The sequence below is a fragment of the Triturus cristatus genome, chromosome 9 (genome assembly GCF_964204655.1).
Source record: "Triturus cristatus chromosome 9, aTriCri1.1, whole genome shotgun sequence".
Lineage (NCBI taxonomy): Eukaryota > Metazoa > Chordata > Amphibia > Caudata > Salamandridae > Triturus > Triturus cristatus.
The window spans coordinates 498,896,891-498,911,802 of NC_140592.1; the positions used below are offsets into that span (position 1 = coordinate 498,896,891).

General features: G+C 39.3%; 1 protein-coding gene across 4 annotated transcripts in view; it reads right to left on the reverse strand.

Annotated features, from left to right (window-relative positions):
* The window catches only part of LOC146798199 (uncharacterized), a 485,077-nt gene that overhangs the window by 319,239 nt on the left and 150,926 nt on the right, over positions 1 to 14,912 (reverse strand). For 3 of the 4 annotated variants that reach the window (XR_014969125.1, XR_014969123.1, XM_085627943.1), the window contains exon 2: positions 13,917 to 14,026. Coding sequence is in view for 1 of the 4 variants with exons in the window: in XM_085627943.1 (XP_085484069.1) it covers positions 13,917 to 14,026 (110 nt within the window). In the remaining 3 variants the exon portion in view is untranslated. The remainder of the gene's footprint in view (positions 1 to 13,916; positions 14,027 to 14,912) is intronic. The other variant, XR_014969124.1, reaches the window with a different exon arrangement.

A 14,912-nucleotide genomic window follows, 5' to 3' on the forward strand; every position in this document is an offset into this window, starting at 1 on the left:
ACATGTTTTATTACTTTTTAAATATATGTTCAAACATTAAAATAATGTAAAGGATGACATCTGTTACAAATGACTGAAGATATTTAAATAAATGTATAGCTATGAATAGAAATGTTTGCACACCACTATATCATATATTTAATTACAAATATTCGGACTAAGTGTTTTTTAATTGGAAATAAAAAGTAGTTATTAAAAATAATACACAGTAGAAAATGGTATATATTTAACTACATGTTTAAAAAATGTATATAACACTGCAAAGTTAATTGCATTGGGAAAACAGTTGGACTTTGGGGTGTTCAAGTGTACCATTCACACTCTAAACTTAACCACTTTGGGGAAAGTGTTGTACTTTCAGGGACTCCCATTTACTATTCCCACTCCATATTTTACTACATTGTGGAAAATGTTTTTCTTCAAGGAGATACAATTGACTAGTCTAATGCAAAATTAATACAACAAATTGAGAGAAGTATCAAAATATTAAATAAATATGATTTACTATATATCTAAAATGAATAACTGTATTATTCCAATAAGCAAAAAGAAAAAGTAAAACAAAAATGTAAAAAAAAATGTGTATATATATATATATCACTTAAAAAACCATAGGTTTCACACATGTTATAGTTAGGTGGATATTTCACTCGTAAAAAAACAATGAAATTCCCCTGTTATAGTTAGTTCAGATAACTAACTCGCGCGCCCGCAATCCACTGCTCATGACGTCACATACTACATCACTCATGACATGGTCAGTGGCATCACTCATGACATCACTGATGACATCATCCTTGTGATAGAGTGGCGGTCGCGCGAGTTATAGTTATCTGAACTAACTATAACGGGGGAATTTCATTGGTTTTTTACGAGTGAAATATCCACCTAACTATGACATGTGTGAAACCTATGGTTTTTTAAGTGAATTTGCAAGGTTTTTTAAATGCTAATTCCCAACTATAACGTGTGTGAAACCTATGGTTTTTTCAGTGTATTTGTACGTTTTTTTAAATGCTAATTTATTTATGTATTATTATTTTTTTTATATATTTATTTTACAATAAACTAAGTATTAAAAATATTTTTTTTGGGGGGGGGGTTTCACCCTGCACGCACCCCCGCGATTTTTAAAAAAAAAATTACAAAAACATTTCTGCCTTCGGGGTCCTTCAGGGACCCCCTGACAAAGGCTAGGGGGTCAGGAACTCTCTACCCTGTCCCCTTTTCATGTTCGCCACCTTCCTTTTTCACTCTCGCACTGAAAACAAACAAAATGGCGGCCGACACTTCCTGATTTCGACCGATTCGAACGTTGACTAACATGTAACCACCCTGCGCGCGTATAGATATTGATATGCTTTTAAATGCTATTTTCTCAGGAAATACTGAACAGATTTACACCAGACCTGCAAAAGGCACTTCCTTTACCTTATGGCTACCTCTCTGCCAAATTTCAAGTAATTCTGTTCAGCCGTTCGGGCTGTAGCTGTGTCTAAAGGTCCTATGGGAAAATGCAAGGGGAAAACGTGTTTTGGGACCCCCCTTTTTTCTCGGCCCCTACTTGACGAATCACCCCGAGACTTTCAGGGTAGGAGCTGAACGGAGCGCCCCATTAGTTTTGAAAATTTTGCGAGGATTCGTCAACCGGCGCAAAAGTTATTCAAAATAGAATTTTCAGATTTCCTATGGAAACACGATCCTAACTATAACTATCTACTGGCGACCGCCAGTAGATAATATATATAAAAAAATAAATAATAATTTAAGACTCCCAATATAAAAAATACAAAAACATACAAAAACCAATATACTTATTCAAATTACATAAATTCATATAAAAATAGTTTAAATTATCAAGGAACATTGATAGCTCTAACCCATCTTGATAACCTAGTGGTTGCCAAAAGCCAGTTTAGCTTTGTTGATGTTTTGATGTATATTCTGATATGATGCTTATGGTGCAGGACCATGTATTCTGGTTCCTCCAAGAAACATAACCATGGGTACAAAATGCCTCATAAAGAGAGGTGACAAAGACTGCCAGTCATGTATGCTTGCATATGAAGAGTAACTAAAGACATCAAGTATTTCTCTGGGTCTTCACGTTAGAGAGAATCTGGTCTGCATCAGGTGGGAGGACCTCTTGCCAAAGCTCGAGATCAGGACAGATGTCAGACACCTTTAACTATAAGTCAGATTCCTTTCCACTTTATGACCCTGGACTACTATAGCAGAGTCAATAGGACAGAAATGTTTGTTGTGTGTAGTATTGCACATACCCTTCACTAACAGGTACCAAACACAAGCGTATTTTTGCAGTGCTCACCTAAGGGTGTTGATGAATGCTATTGAGTATATATAAAAACACACAGAATAATTTTAATATAACTATGATCTTCTTTTTGAGTAATTATATATTTATTTTGGGTAATCATCCGCATAAAACACAATTAAAAATATTATCCATGTACATCAAACATTATATAAAGAATATTAAAATATAAATTGTTTCATATACAATACAACAATAAAGCCAAATAAAATGTGAATTGTTATTTCTGGGACACACTATCTATGGCAAAATCCTCTTTTTTAATTACTAAGCACTATGGATGAATCTATTCAAGCCATATGCAATAAGATCATGTGTGTCCAATTTTAGCATCCTTAGTGCTAGCTGGTAGTTTTGTAGACCCAGATTCCGGCAAATCGGGCAAATCCATTGCCTCCTCATCTGCATGAAAGTCGCACAAAAGAGTAAGAAATATTCCTCAGATTCCACTACATTCTCACAGAATGGACAATCATCAGAGTTTCGTCTCCTAGCAGACAATTTAAAGTTACTAATAGGCAACGTGACTAGTCTGAATTTTTTTTATAGGGATTTTGCATAAAATGAAATATATTATCTATGTTCCAGTTTCTTGAATCTTTTGTGATTCTAAAATGTGTCAGTCAAGTCACCTTTCACTGCCCCCACAACCCACTCCTCTGATACATATGACCAATACTTAATTTTCAGCACCTTTATCAGGCAATGAGTTTGACTACTTGGGTTATCCCAAACGTCTTTTAACCCAAGAGTATAAAACCAATACCTAATATACTTTCACCAAGAAAGTTAATTTTAATTGGCCGTCTCCATCAGCTCAAATAATTCCATTCTGTAGGAGAATATTTCTGTCTCAATTTCACTTTATCAGCAATTCTCTTTAGTCCCAAGTCTACGAAGAACAGAAATGTGGGAATGCCAACCAACAAATTAAGAAGAGCTCTAATAAATGTATTCCCTTTAGTCCTAAGACCATTAATTTCCTTCATTCACCAGACCTCAACTCCATAAAGTGAGGCTCCTTCAGCCATAAGGCTATACATTTGAAGTACCAATGAAATGGATCTTGATAAGGTTGCTTTATGCATTTTTAATACAGCTGACACTCTATGCTGCTTACATAGGGGTTCGAGGTGTCCATGAAAGTGTGTGCGATATTCTAATGCCTAAATAGTCAAATTCATTGACACTTTCTAAAATACTGTCCCCTAAGCTCAGACATTCCCTATACATCCTATATAGGTTTAAGGTCATACGTTTGGTTTTAGCAGTTTGATTCCAGGTACCACTGCAGAAATCAAAAAAAATATTTAAAAGAATTCATGAGCCCCGAAGAAGGCCGTTGGCCCCACCGGACACAGCAGGTGGCCAATGCAAGTAGGCACACATAAGTGGATGCATGAAAGAAATGTTTTTTTTACCTGTAATCCTAGTTGTCCTTCAAGGGAATCTCCTTTTAAACCCTAAGCACTGAATAGTCCCACCCACGTCCAGGGATCCCGGTGCACCTTTTCCAAAGTCAGATTTTGGGTAGGATCTTTTCCTTACTTCGGAAGGCCATGGGTACACTTGACAATTATAATTTAGCAGCTGATAATCATGCTATATTGTTAACTCCATTCATTTACTTTAAAAGATTGAAGAAATTACATTTAGCCTTCAAAGCTGTAATAAATTAAAGAAAAGTGACAATTTTAAAAACATTCTTCACAAAGTCTATCAATTTTCTTTTAAACCGAATGATAGGGAATGATAGGACAATGTAACTGTACAGGTAGCATCAATGTAAGAAAGACAATAGAACCCTGTGCCTGACCTCCAGTATTTCATCATGTTCTGTGGGTGGCAGTTAACTTAGTTCTTTTTGATGAAGTAGATAGCAGGAAATTATAAAACCAAACTTTATCTCTTCCATCGGGGAGGAGAGAGGGTTGCTCATAATTTTAATGGAGACGATTTCCCTAAAGAATAACTTGAATTACAGTTAAGAAACGGTTCCTTCTCCTTCAGGGGATATCCATTGATATTCACAAGCACTGAATAGAATGTCTGGCTCATACCCTAAGCAACAAGAGAAGAGTTAAAAGATATTAAAAATAATTAGACAAGGAGATTTCTTGAAGAAGCTTGCCTTAATTGGGAATCTGCTCTAGTGTCAGAATTAAGACAACAGTGTCTTGTAAACAACAGATCTCCAGGTTGATGCCTTGCAGATCTCAGAGATTTGAATGTATCTCAGTAATGCAGCAGTTGCTGCTTTACCTCTGTTTAAATGGGTTTTTAGCTTTCAGTTGAGGTTTTGCTGGCTTTCTGGTAGCACAGGAGTATGCAAGAGACTATTCACTTCGATAAGGATTGCTTGGATATGGCAAGCCCTGTATGCAATGGACCATAGTTTGCCAACAATTATTTGGACCTTCTCAAGTTCTTTTGTTTTATCCAGATAAAATGTTTAAACCCTTCTCTCATTATGAGTTTGTAGGACCTTTTTGATGGAGAAGATGGATTCTAAAAAGGGTAGCTAATGCTTTAACTTGATTGACACTACTTTAAAGGTCGAATTTGGGGTGAGTTCTCATCACTACCCAATTACTGTGAAAAACTTTGGAAGGTTAGTGGTAACGAATAGCTGAATGTTTCTAACTCTGCATGCAGAGGTTATAGCTACTTGGAGTGATGCTTTCCATCATAAGTGTTGTAAGGAAGGGATATGTGAAGGTTCAAATGGAGGGCCCTTGAGATGTGAATAAATGATATTCAACTTCGTTGGAGGTGGTGTCTCTCGATGGAAGGATAAACTTTCTTAATGCCTTCAAAAGAAACCTCAACCACAATTTTTTAAAAGGACATTTGTGAAGGACATGTTCTCTGGGTCATAACAGATGCAGGATGTACTTTAAAAGAGGACAATTGCAGGTTTGCCTTAGCCAAATTAAGTAGATATAGAAGCACTGTTTCTTCTTAGCAGGTGATAGGATCAAAAATGTTTTGAGCACATCAGGTGCAGAACCTCTTCTATTTAAAGGAGTAGGACAGCCTAGTAAATGGTCTTATAGCTTCCCTCAACATGTCCCTCCACCCATGAGGAAGATTACAATGGCCATATTTATGAGTTCAGGAGCCAAGCTACCATGTTCAAGTATTATCATACAAAATTGGGGATCAAAGCATAGATACCCGTACCAGTCTTGACGTCCCTATTTTTTTAAACAGAAAAAAAGGTGCAAAAAAGGGCTTGAGACACAAACCCCTAGGTCCCAATGTGAGAAACCAAAGACAGCCCACTTCGTCTCCCCAGTACCATAGAGCAAACAGACAGCCCTACACACTTATAAAAATAAAACGTGTAAAATACACAGAAAGTAAGCTTTAAACAAAAACTGCTTTCCCAAAGAAAAATCAATGTGGTCTTGTGTTTTTAGATTTCATCCTTTATTCATTTTTCTCTTTTTAAAAGCATTTTTTGCCAACGCGTTTCGTCCACAATCGGACTTCTTCAGGGCTACAAAAGTACATAAAAGACACTATTTACAACATTGAATACGAACATTTAAAATCCAAAATCCAGATCTAAAATCTGTAACAATCATCAACATGATTTATACACTATTAAATATGGGAAAAACAGTTACCACACAAAACGGTGTGAGCAGTACATGCAATCCAGTTAACCAATTACATTAATTAGGGGATGGAGGAGCAACCCTATACCAAAAGGGGAGGTTTCGTATTATGGTTTTTATAACCCATTTTAATTCATTGTACATTGTTCTCTAAATAGGACCTTTATTTAATGAAATTGGTTAACTGGATTGCACGTATTGCTCACACCTATTTGTGTGGTAACTGTTTTTCCCATATTTAATAGTGTATAAATCATGTTGATGATTGTTACAGATTTTAGATCTGGATTTTGGATTTTATAGGTTCGTATTCAATGTTGTAAATAGTGTCTTTTATTTACTTTTGTAGCCCTGAAGAAGTCAGATTGTGGACGAATCGGGTTGGTGGTTGCAAAAAACGCTTTGAAAAAGAGAAAAATGAATAAAAGATGAAATCTAAAAACACAAGACGACATTGATTTTTCTTTGGGAAAACAGTTTTTGTTTAAAGCTTACTTTCTGTGTATTTTACAAGTTTGATATTTAGAAGTGTGCAGGGCTGTCTGTTTGCTGCATGTTCAAATATTGAAGGTTGGGCTAAACTATCAGGTCTTTGAGTGAGTTAGTTTGATGAACACTGACTGCAGTAGGGGAATGGGAAGAAATAGGTCAAGAAATCTGCATGACCTTGTGATCCAAAGGGCAGTCTTCATTTGTGCCTGGTTGAGAAATCCTTGAGGTGAGGTCTGGTAATTTCTGGTTTTCTCTTTTTGGGAAGAGGTCTATTTGAGGGAAACCCCAATCGCAAAAGATGTCCTGCAAAACTGGTTTATTTAATGCCCATTCGTGGTTCTCTATTATGGTTCTGCTTCGAGTGGCTAAGAGAACATTCTGGATGCATGGCAGATGGACAGCTGTAATCCGAAGATTGCTGCACACTAGCCATTTCCAGATTGCTTGCACTTACAGGGACAGCGCTCTGGACCTTGTCCCTCCCTGCTCCTTCAGATAATGCATGGTCATTGCATTGTTTGTCTGTACAAGAAGGGAGTTCATCTTGAAGGACAGAAGGAAAGCATTCAGAGATAGCTCTCAACTCAAGGAGGTTGATGTGGTTTGTCTGTTCCTTTGGAGAGCAAGAGCCTTGAATCTAAAGGTGATCCATGAGAGCATACTAACTTGATAAGGAGGCATCCATTACTATTGTCAATGATGGTGTGTGATGATGAAAACTCATTCTCTTCAGCAGATTCTCTGGAAGACACCACCAGTTGAGCGATTGCTCTGCATACGCTGTTAGTGTCACTTTTACTTGCCTGTTACCTCAGAGCTGGTCCTACTGATCCTGCAGACATTGATGCAGAGGTCTCATGTTTATGCATGCATTTGGCACCAGTAAGATGCAGGGTGCCATTGATTTTAGGAGAGATGATATTTGCCTTGCTGTTTGACTGCAACATTTCTGAAGGATAGATAAATGTCTCTTTTTCGAAGGAAATATTTTTGTGTGGCCATATCCAGAATAGCTCCCAGGAAATGAAGGGGTTGTACTGGGAAGGAAATTGATCTTTCAAGATTTACATGCAGTCCCAATCGGTTGATGGTGACAATAGCAATCTGTCAATGTTGGTACGCTTGCTGATATGTTGAAGCTTTGATCAGCAAATCATCTAGGTAAGGGTTGACAAATATCTTCAGCCTCATGAGATGTGCTAAAATGACTGCCATGCATTTTGAAACTGTCCTGGGTGTATACTTGAGATCAAAAGGTAGGACTCTGTATTGGTATAGGCCTCTTCCCACTATAAAACTCAGGAATTTGCTATTTTCTTTCGGTATGGGGAAGAAGGTATCTTGAAGATCTATGCATCATCCTCAATCTCCCGATGGAGCTGGGGGTAGATATGATGCAGAGGCAACATTCTGAGATTTTCTTTGCAAATCCACTTGCTCACTTTCTATAGAAGTAGAATGAGTCTGAACTGTTTCTTTGGTCCTTTCTTCCTTACAAGTGATGGAGCGTAAATTTTAATTGATGCTTGCCACTATCAATTCTCGCTTTCTAATAAGATTACAATAATTATTTCTGGATAAAAACATGTAAACCGGTTAAGGTGAATAACTTGAGATTTCATACTGCATCGTAAAAGCATGCACACGTGTTTTAAACATGAGAACGTCAAAATATAAACAAACAGAAGGAAGAAACAATGATATTCACTATGCATATAAACACGTGTTTTAAGGAAGAAACCTTAGTTAACATAAAAATTGTGGTGACGATAACTGCTAATATGTGTTCAAATGAAATGATGTGCGTAATAGAGCTCTTGAAATGATTAAAATGATTAATTCAGTAATAATTAATAGTAAGGAAAACTGCAGTTTTTTTCTAACTTTATGTGATAATGTGTATTTCAGAGTGACACGTCAATATATGCTTTGAAAAAATTATCAACATGCAAAAGATGTTATACCGTTTTTTTAGTAGTGCCTAATATTGACATGTAACTGCTTAAGAAGAATAGGGATTGAATTAATCAAGAGAAATCGAAATACAATTATTGATGTGCGATTAATAATAATCATAATGTGGTAATTATTCAGTGAATTTTCATGTAGGCCTCAGATGCTTTTTCTTTCTTGCTCAAAAGGCAGAATCGAAGTGAAGTCGTCACTTTAGATGCTGTGAGAACTTTCTATAAAGTTTCTATTTAAATTCGATAACAATGGGTTTACTTTTGATTTTGCAACATTCTTAACAGAAATGTATCACTATGATTGCAAACCCAGGGAAAGCGCCTGGGAACGGACAGACTGAGTAAAAGGAAGTTTTGTACTTCCGTGGAAAGGATGAACATTTGGAACTTAACGAATTTTCAAAAGGATTACTTAATGCTTCTGGATTTCTTTAGTGAGGTATTGATCACACCATGAGCAGCCCATCGTTAGCAACCAATAGAAAACATGTGGGCGACAAGAAAGATACTTTGTGGCTGTCAATTGTGAACTTTTGGAACTATAATTGCCCCTTGCAGTAGGAGTCTGGCTGGCTGTCATTTTCCCATTTTCCCTGCCTGGCATGCTGTCGGACTGAACTTTGATTTCCCCTCAATGCCAATACCCTTGTACTGAACCTTCCTGACTGTCCCAAACCTGCACTTTGCCGGCTGGTAAAGTTGAGCAAGGAATAATCTTTCAGCTAAAGGGTTAACTGACTCCTTCTACAGCACGCTGTGCTGCAGTTCTGATTTGACCAGATCCCTATTGCAGACAGACTATGTCTCAACCATATATGGTTTGTATGATATGAAAACTGATTCTCAAATTTCTATTGTTTCTCTTCCTCTCTAGACAACCAGCAAATGTTCATTATTGAATCTGCTTTGTAATGTGTGGCAATTTTCAATAACTATCAAATATTAAACCTGATGTGAAATATGCAATTTTATGTTCTATCCATTCAAATTGAGTCTCTAGATAAATGATTTCCATGAGTAAATATTTTCGTATGTGTGTCATTCTTTGGGTCTTCACTTTCTTGTCTCAAGATAAGTGGTTTTGAAGTCTCAGAGAAAATGATGAAATAGATATGTATTTTTTAAGTTTGAAAGAAAAGTTTTATTGAGACAAATAAAGGTATCCATGTGACAGGCAATAACAATAAATACATATCAAGGTAATTCATTGACAAAGAGCAAAAAGAAAACGACAATTTCATACCATCATATTATAATCGACTTATACTGCGTGAAAAAATAAGAGATAAACTCATGAGTAGGAGATGTGCCAGTAATGCATAGAAAATGAACCAAAACAATATTTAAAATTTGGAAGTAAATCTGGGAACGTGTAAGGGGTTCATGGGGGTTTCAAGACCTCAGGTTGGGACGGCTTTATCTGAGAGGATTTTTTGGCACACTTGTCGAGAAACAATGTAACAGGGGACCACAATTCTAGACGTTTCGTCGCCAGTTTTACGGGATATACAAAAGAGGTGTCCAGTCTGTGATTATGGCAGATTACATACCACCACGCCTTATAGGAAATTTTTGTGGAGTCCTTCCAGTTGACCGTGATCTGCTGAAAAGCCGCTGCCAACAACAGATCAACAATTTTAGTTTTACCTGGGACATTCTCCCAGCATGGTGCAAGACTCCCCAAGAAAATATGAGGGATAGAAAAAGGGAATGCAGTGTCAAAAATCAAATTTATTTGGGACCAAACTCGCTCCCAAAAGCTCTGCACGAGTGGACATAAGAACAGCGCATGAAATATGTCAGCGTTTGGGGACGAACATGACCAGCATGTGTCTGGAGTAGTTGCGAATCTTTTGCTCAAAGCACTCGGTGTAAGTAGAATACGATTATACACAAAAAATAACGTTTGCGTGAGGTTTGCTGCCCTGGAGGATTTGCGCAACTTGAGCCAGATATTATTCCAAAGAGAAAGTGGCCATGAAAGTTGAAAATCGCGCTCCCAAGCTTCCTCCACCTTAGATTTCTGTCTAGGAGCACCTGCTCCTAGCAGATGTTTATATATGCTAGAAGCCGAGGGCTTAGACTTAAGTAGGGAGGAGAGATGTGAGGGAGAAGTCTGAGAAGCGGGGACCTGAGGCAAAGCAGATAGGTGATTTAACTTATCCATCACAGCCGGTTTGAGCAAAGAATATTTATGCGCGAATGAGGCAGGCAGGTCAAAACATTGTTTAAGCAGGTGAAAGGACATAAACTCTGAGTCTGAGAAAAGCTGGTGCACCCATATTAAACCCTTTCGACGCCAGGTTTTCCAAAAGAATGGTTTGCCGCGGATAGTCAAGTCAGTATTATGCCAGATTGTTGAACTTAGGAAGTGGTCGATCGAATCTGGAGGCGAAGGAAGGGAGGGCAACAGGAGCTTGGAAGTCAGTTTGATTATAGGAGAGGACACCGCCTGCGGTTTACGTGAAAATGAGAGATATTCAAGGAAGGAGAAAGGAGAGAGGTAAAGACGTTCTATTCTAAGCCATAGAGGGCAGTTCTCCGAAGGGTCAAGCAGCCAAAGTGAGGCTTGTCGTAGAAGGAAAGCTTTTTGATAGACCTGAAAATCAGGAAAGTTAACTCCCCCCTCGGTTTTTGGGCGAATCAATTTAGCTAATGACATACGAGGTCGCTTTGAATTCCACAAGAAGGAAGAGAGGGCGGAATTAATTTTTTTGAAGAATTTGGCCGGAATAGGGACTGGAATATTGGATATGGTGTATAGTACCATGGGTGCGAGCATCATCTTTATGGTGTCTAGCCGACCCCACCACGAGAGGTACAATGGATGCCACCTGGCCGTTAAATCAGTGATTTTTTGTAGGCATTTATTTAGACATAGCGCTACTGTGTCAGGTATTGAGGGAGTAATATGCATGCCTAAGTATCTAATATGGGAGGGGCTCCATGTAAAATTTGAGGCGCTGAAATCTGCTTTAAAAGTGTACTTGGTCAGGGGAAGAATCTCACACTTATCGCTATTCAATTTGTAGCCAGAGATTTTGGAATATGCCTGTACATCTGTCAAAAAGGCAGGGACAGAAACATTGGGATTGGACATGAAAAGCAAAATGTCGTCTGCATAGGCAGCTAATTTAAGGTGAATGTTCGCTGATTGAAAGCCGAATAAATTCGGATTCTGGCGAAGCTTAGAGAGAAAGGGCTCCAAAGCTAGATTAAAAAGAAAAGGGGAGAGAGGACATCCCTGACGAACTCCTCTACCCAAATCAAAATATGGGGATATCAGACCATTGGCACAGATAGCCGCACGGGGGTTAGAATAAAGGAGAGAGATCAGGGACACAAACTTGGGACCAAAGCCGAACCAACGAAGAGTATGAAACAAGTACTTCCACTCGACTCGATCAAACGCCTTCTCGGCGTCGAGCGCTATTGCCGCTAGGGGGTGTTTCAAGGACGAGGATTTGGTCAAGACGTCAAAGAGAAGTCTCGTATTATCCGTGATAAATCTGCCTTTAACAAAGCCCGACTGTTCCGCTTCTAGTAAGTCAGGCAGGTAAGAGTCAAGACGTATGGCTAGGGCTTTTGAGAAAATCTTATAATCTATATTAACCAAAGAAATAGGCCTATAATTCTTGCAGTGTCTATGGTCTTTCCCTTCCTTCGGTATCAAACATATGTGTGCTTCCGAAAAGGTGCCTGAGGAACGCCCCAGTGTGTTAAAAGAGGTTATGAGGGAGTGCAACTTGGGTAATAAGAGCTTTGAAAAGTGTTGGAAGAACTCTACTGTAAAGCCATCCGGCCCCGGCGCCTTATCTTTCTTGAGCAGCTGGAGTGCCGCTGACAATTCTTGATGCGTTAGATCGGATTCCAGGAGAGTGAGATCCGACTGATGACAGGAAGGAGTCTGAAGTGTTGAAAAAAACTGGGAGAGAGAGTCCTCAGAGGGCTGCGATTCGGAGGCATATAGGGATTTATAAAATAGGGAGAATTCGGTCAGAATATCCGAATCTTTAAATTTGAGATCCAGGCACTCATCATAAATAGACTCAATATTGAGTCTATTCTGTTTGACTTTCAGATAGTTAGCCAGAATCTTTCCTGCCTTGTTTTTGCCCCCATAAAATTTAGCACTGGACTTTAATAAGTACAAAGAAGCATCCTCCGTAGACTTTTTGTTAAATGCTAATTTGGCGTTGACGAGGGCCGCGAGGGATTGGCTCGAGTGTGAGGTGTAAAAGGAGTGTTCCAGTGTCTTGATGTCCCGTAGAAGGTCAGCAGTAAACTTGCGGGAAAGTTTCCGCCTCCTTGCAACAAAGCCAATCACGAAATCTCTCGCTGAGGCCTTGAAAGCATCCCAAATGGTGGAGAAGGGCATGGATTGGTCGGTATTAAACTCAAAAAACTCTTCAAAAAAGGTAGTAAAAGCAGCGGTGAATTTCGGGTCCAGAAAGGAGAGTATTGTTAAAACGCCACCTCTTAGGACCTGTGGCTCGAGTGAGAATTTCGAATACAATTGACACAGGGGCATGATCTGATAACAGGATAGGGCCAATTTCTGCTTGCGTAAGGGTTTGTGAGATGGAGTGAGAAACAAAAATGTAGTCGATTCTTGACTGGGTATGATGAGAGGGGGAGTAGAAGGTGTACTCTCTGGTGGTTGGATTACAGAGACGCCAGGCGTCAAAGAGTTGGTGTTGGGAGATGACTCGCACAAATGATTTCTGGGGTTTATTGGGGATATAAGGGACTTTGGAATTCCTATCTATAAAGGGGTCAAAAACCTGATTACAATCACCAGCAAATATAACATTTTCTTCCAAACCAAGGGCAATCTGAGCTGCTAAGGTGGACCAAAAGGAAGGTTCTCCGCACGTTGGGGCGTACACATTGAACAGAGATATAGGAACCCCTTTAAAGGATAATTTGACATTCAACCATCGCCCATTAACATCTGAGTTCTGGGACAATAATGTAAACGAAAGAGATTTACGGCAAAGAATCATGACACCGTTCCGTTTGCCATCCCCTGGAGAGAAAAAGACCTCCCCCACCCAGCCCCTTTTCAGCTTTAACGATTCATCAGCGGAGAGATGAGTCTCTTGTAAAAAGACAATGTCCGCATTTAATTTGGCCAGATGGGTCAAGATCCTTTGCCGTTTAATAGGGGAATGTAAACCCCTAACGTTCCAAGTAACTAGTTTCAAAGACATGAGCACTCAAAAGTAAAACAAAATGCAGTTGGAAAGCGAGAAGTCAATGCAGTACAAGATCCGTAAGAAATGGAAAAAATGTATGGCACAAAAGAGAACTTCTGATTAAAGAGAGGGATAGAGGAGAGAGACAGAGCAAGGATTGAGAAGAGGATAGAGGTAAATAAGAGAGAGGGAATCGAAGCAGTAGGGATACCATAAAGGCAATGAGATACGAATGAAAGAACACAGCAACAAAACAAAAACACTACAATAACGAGGACGCAAAACAAAATGTAAAACATACCTACAAAAAGAGAGAGTGAGTGGGAGGGTGGGTGAAGCCACATGGAGCAGACACACGTCCAGGGAGGATCCGATGGGGAACGGGGAAGACCGTATGAGGAAACATCATAACTGTGAAACAAGAACATGTGACAAGAGTTAACCTCAAGAAGCAACTGTAAAAGAAATAAAAAGCAGGAACCAAGAAAATACGGGCCTAGAAAAGAAGGAAATAATGAAGAACATTACTGTAACAATGCATAATCATCAATGCAGTGGAAATCGGCACAAAAAACCGGTACTATTGTATATAATAAAACGGAAACAACTTCGCCTAGCGAGTGGAGAAACTGTGGAGCAAGGAGAATAATAGAAAATCACAAATGTTGAGTGACAATTAAGCAATGTGTGAGGAGGATGCTCCGGCAGAGGTGGTGGCATCCATCCTGTGTAAGTCAATAAAGCTCTGCAGACGTCCGGGGTCTTCGTAAGTCGTGGTTCTATTATTGTACGTGACCTTGAAAAGACAAGGGTGAAAGAGGCCAAATCTGGCCCCCATAGAACGAAGATCAGGTCGAAGATTCAGGAAGGCTTTGCGTCGGTCAGCGGTGGCCTTGGAGTAATCTTGCGCAAAAAATAGTGTGGAACCTGACCATGTGACGCGCTGAAGAGCTTTGGCTGCCGCCAACACCTTTAGCAGATCCGTGTACTCTAGGAAATAGATAATGACCCCTCTCGGTCGCTGGGGAGAGGAGCCCGCCAAAGGAGCGCGCCCCAGCCTGTGGGCTCGCTGGATGTTAAGCATAGTTCCGTCTGGCAAGTGAAGGACTTTAGGGAGGAAAGTCTTAAAGAACGCAATGGGGTCGCTTCCTTCAAGTCCCTCCCCCAGACCAAAAATACGGAGGTTGTTTCTCCGGTTGCGGTTTTCGAGGTCCTCAACCTGTTTCTGGAGGTTGGTGATTTGCGAGTTTATGACAGGAATCGTTTTAGTAGTGTCAATGAAAGTGGCAACATCGCG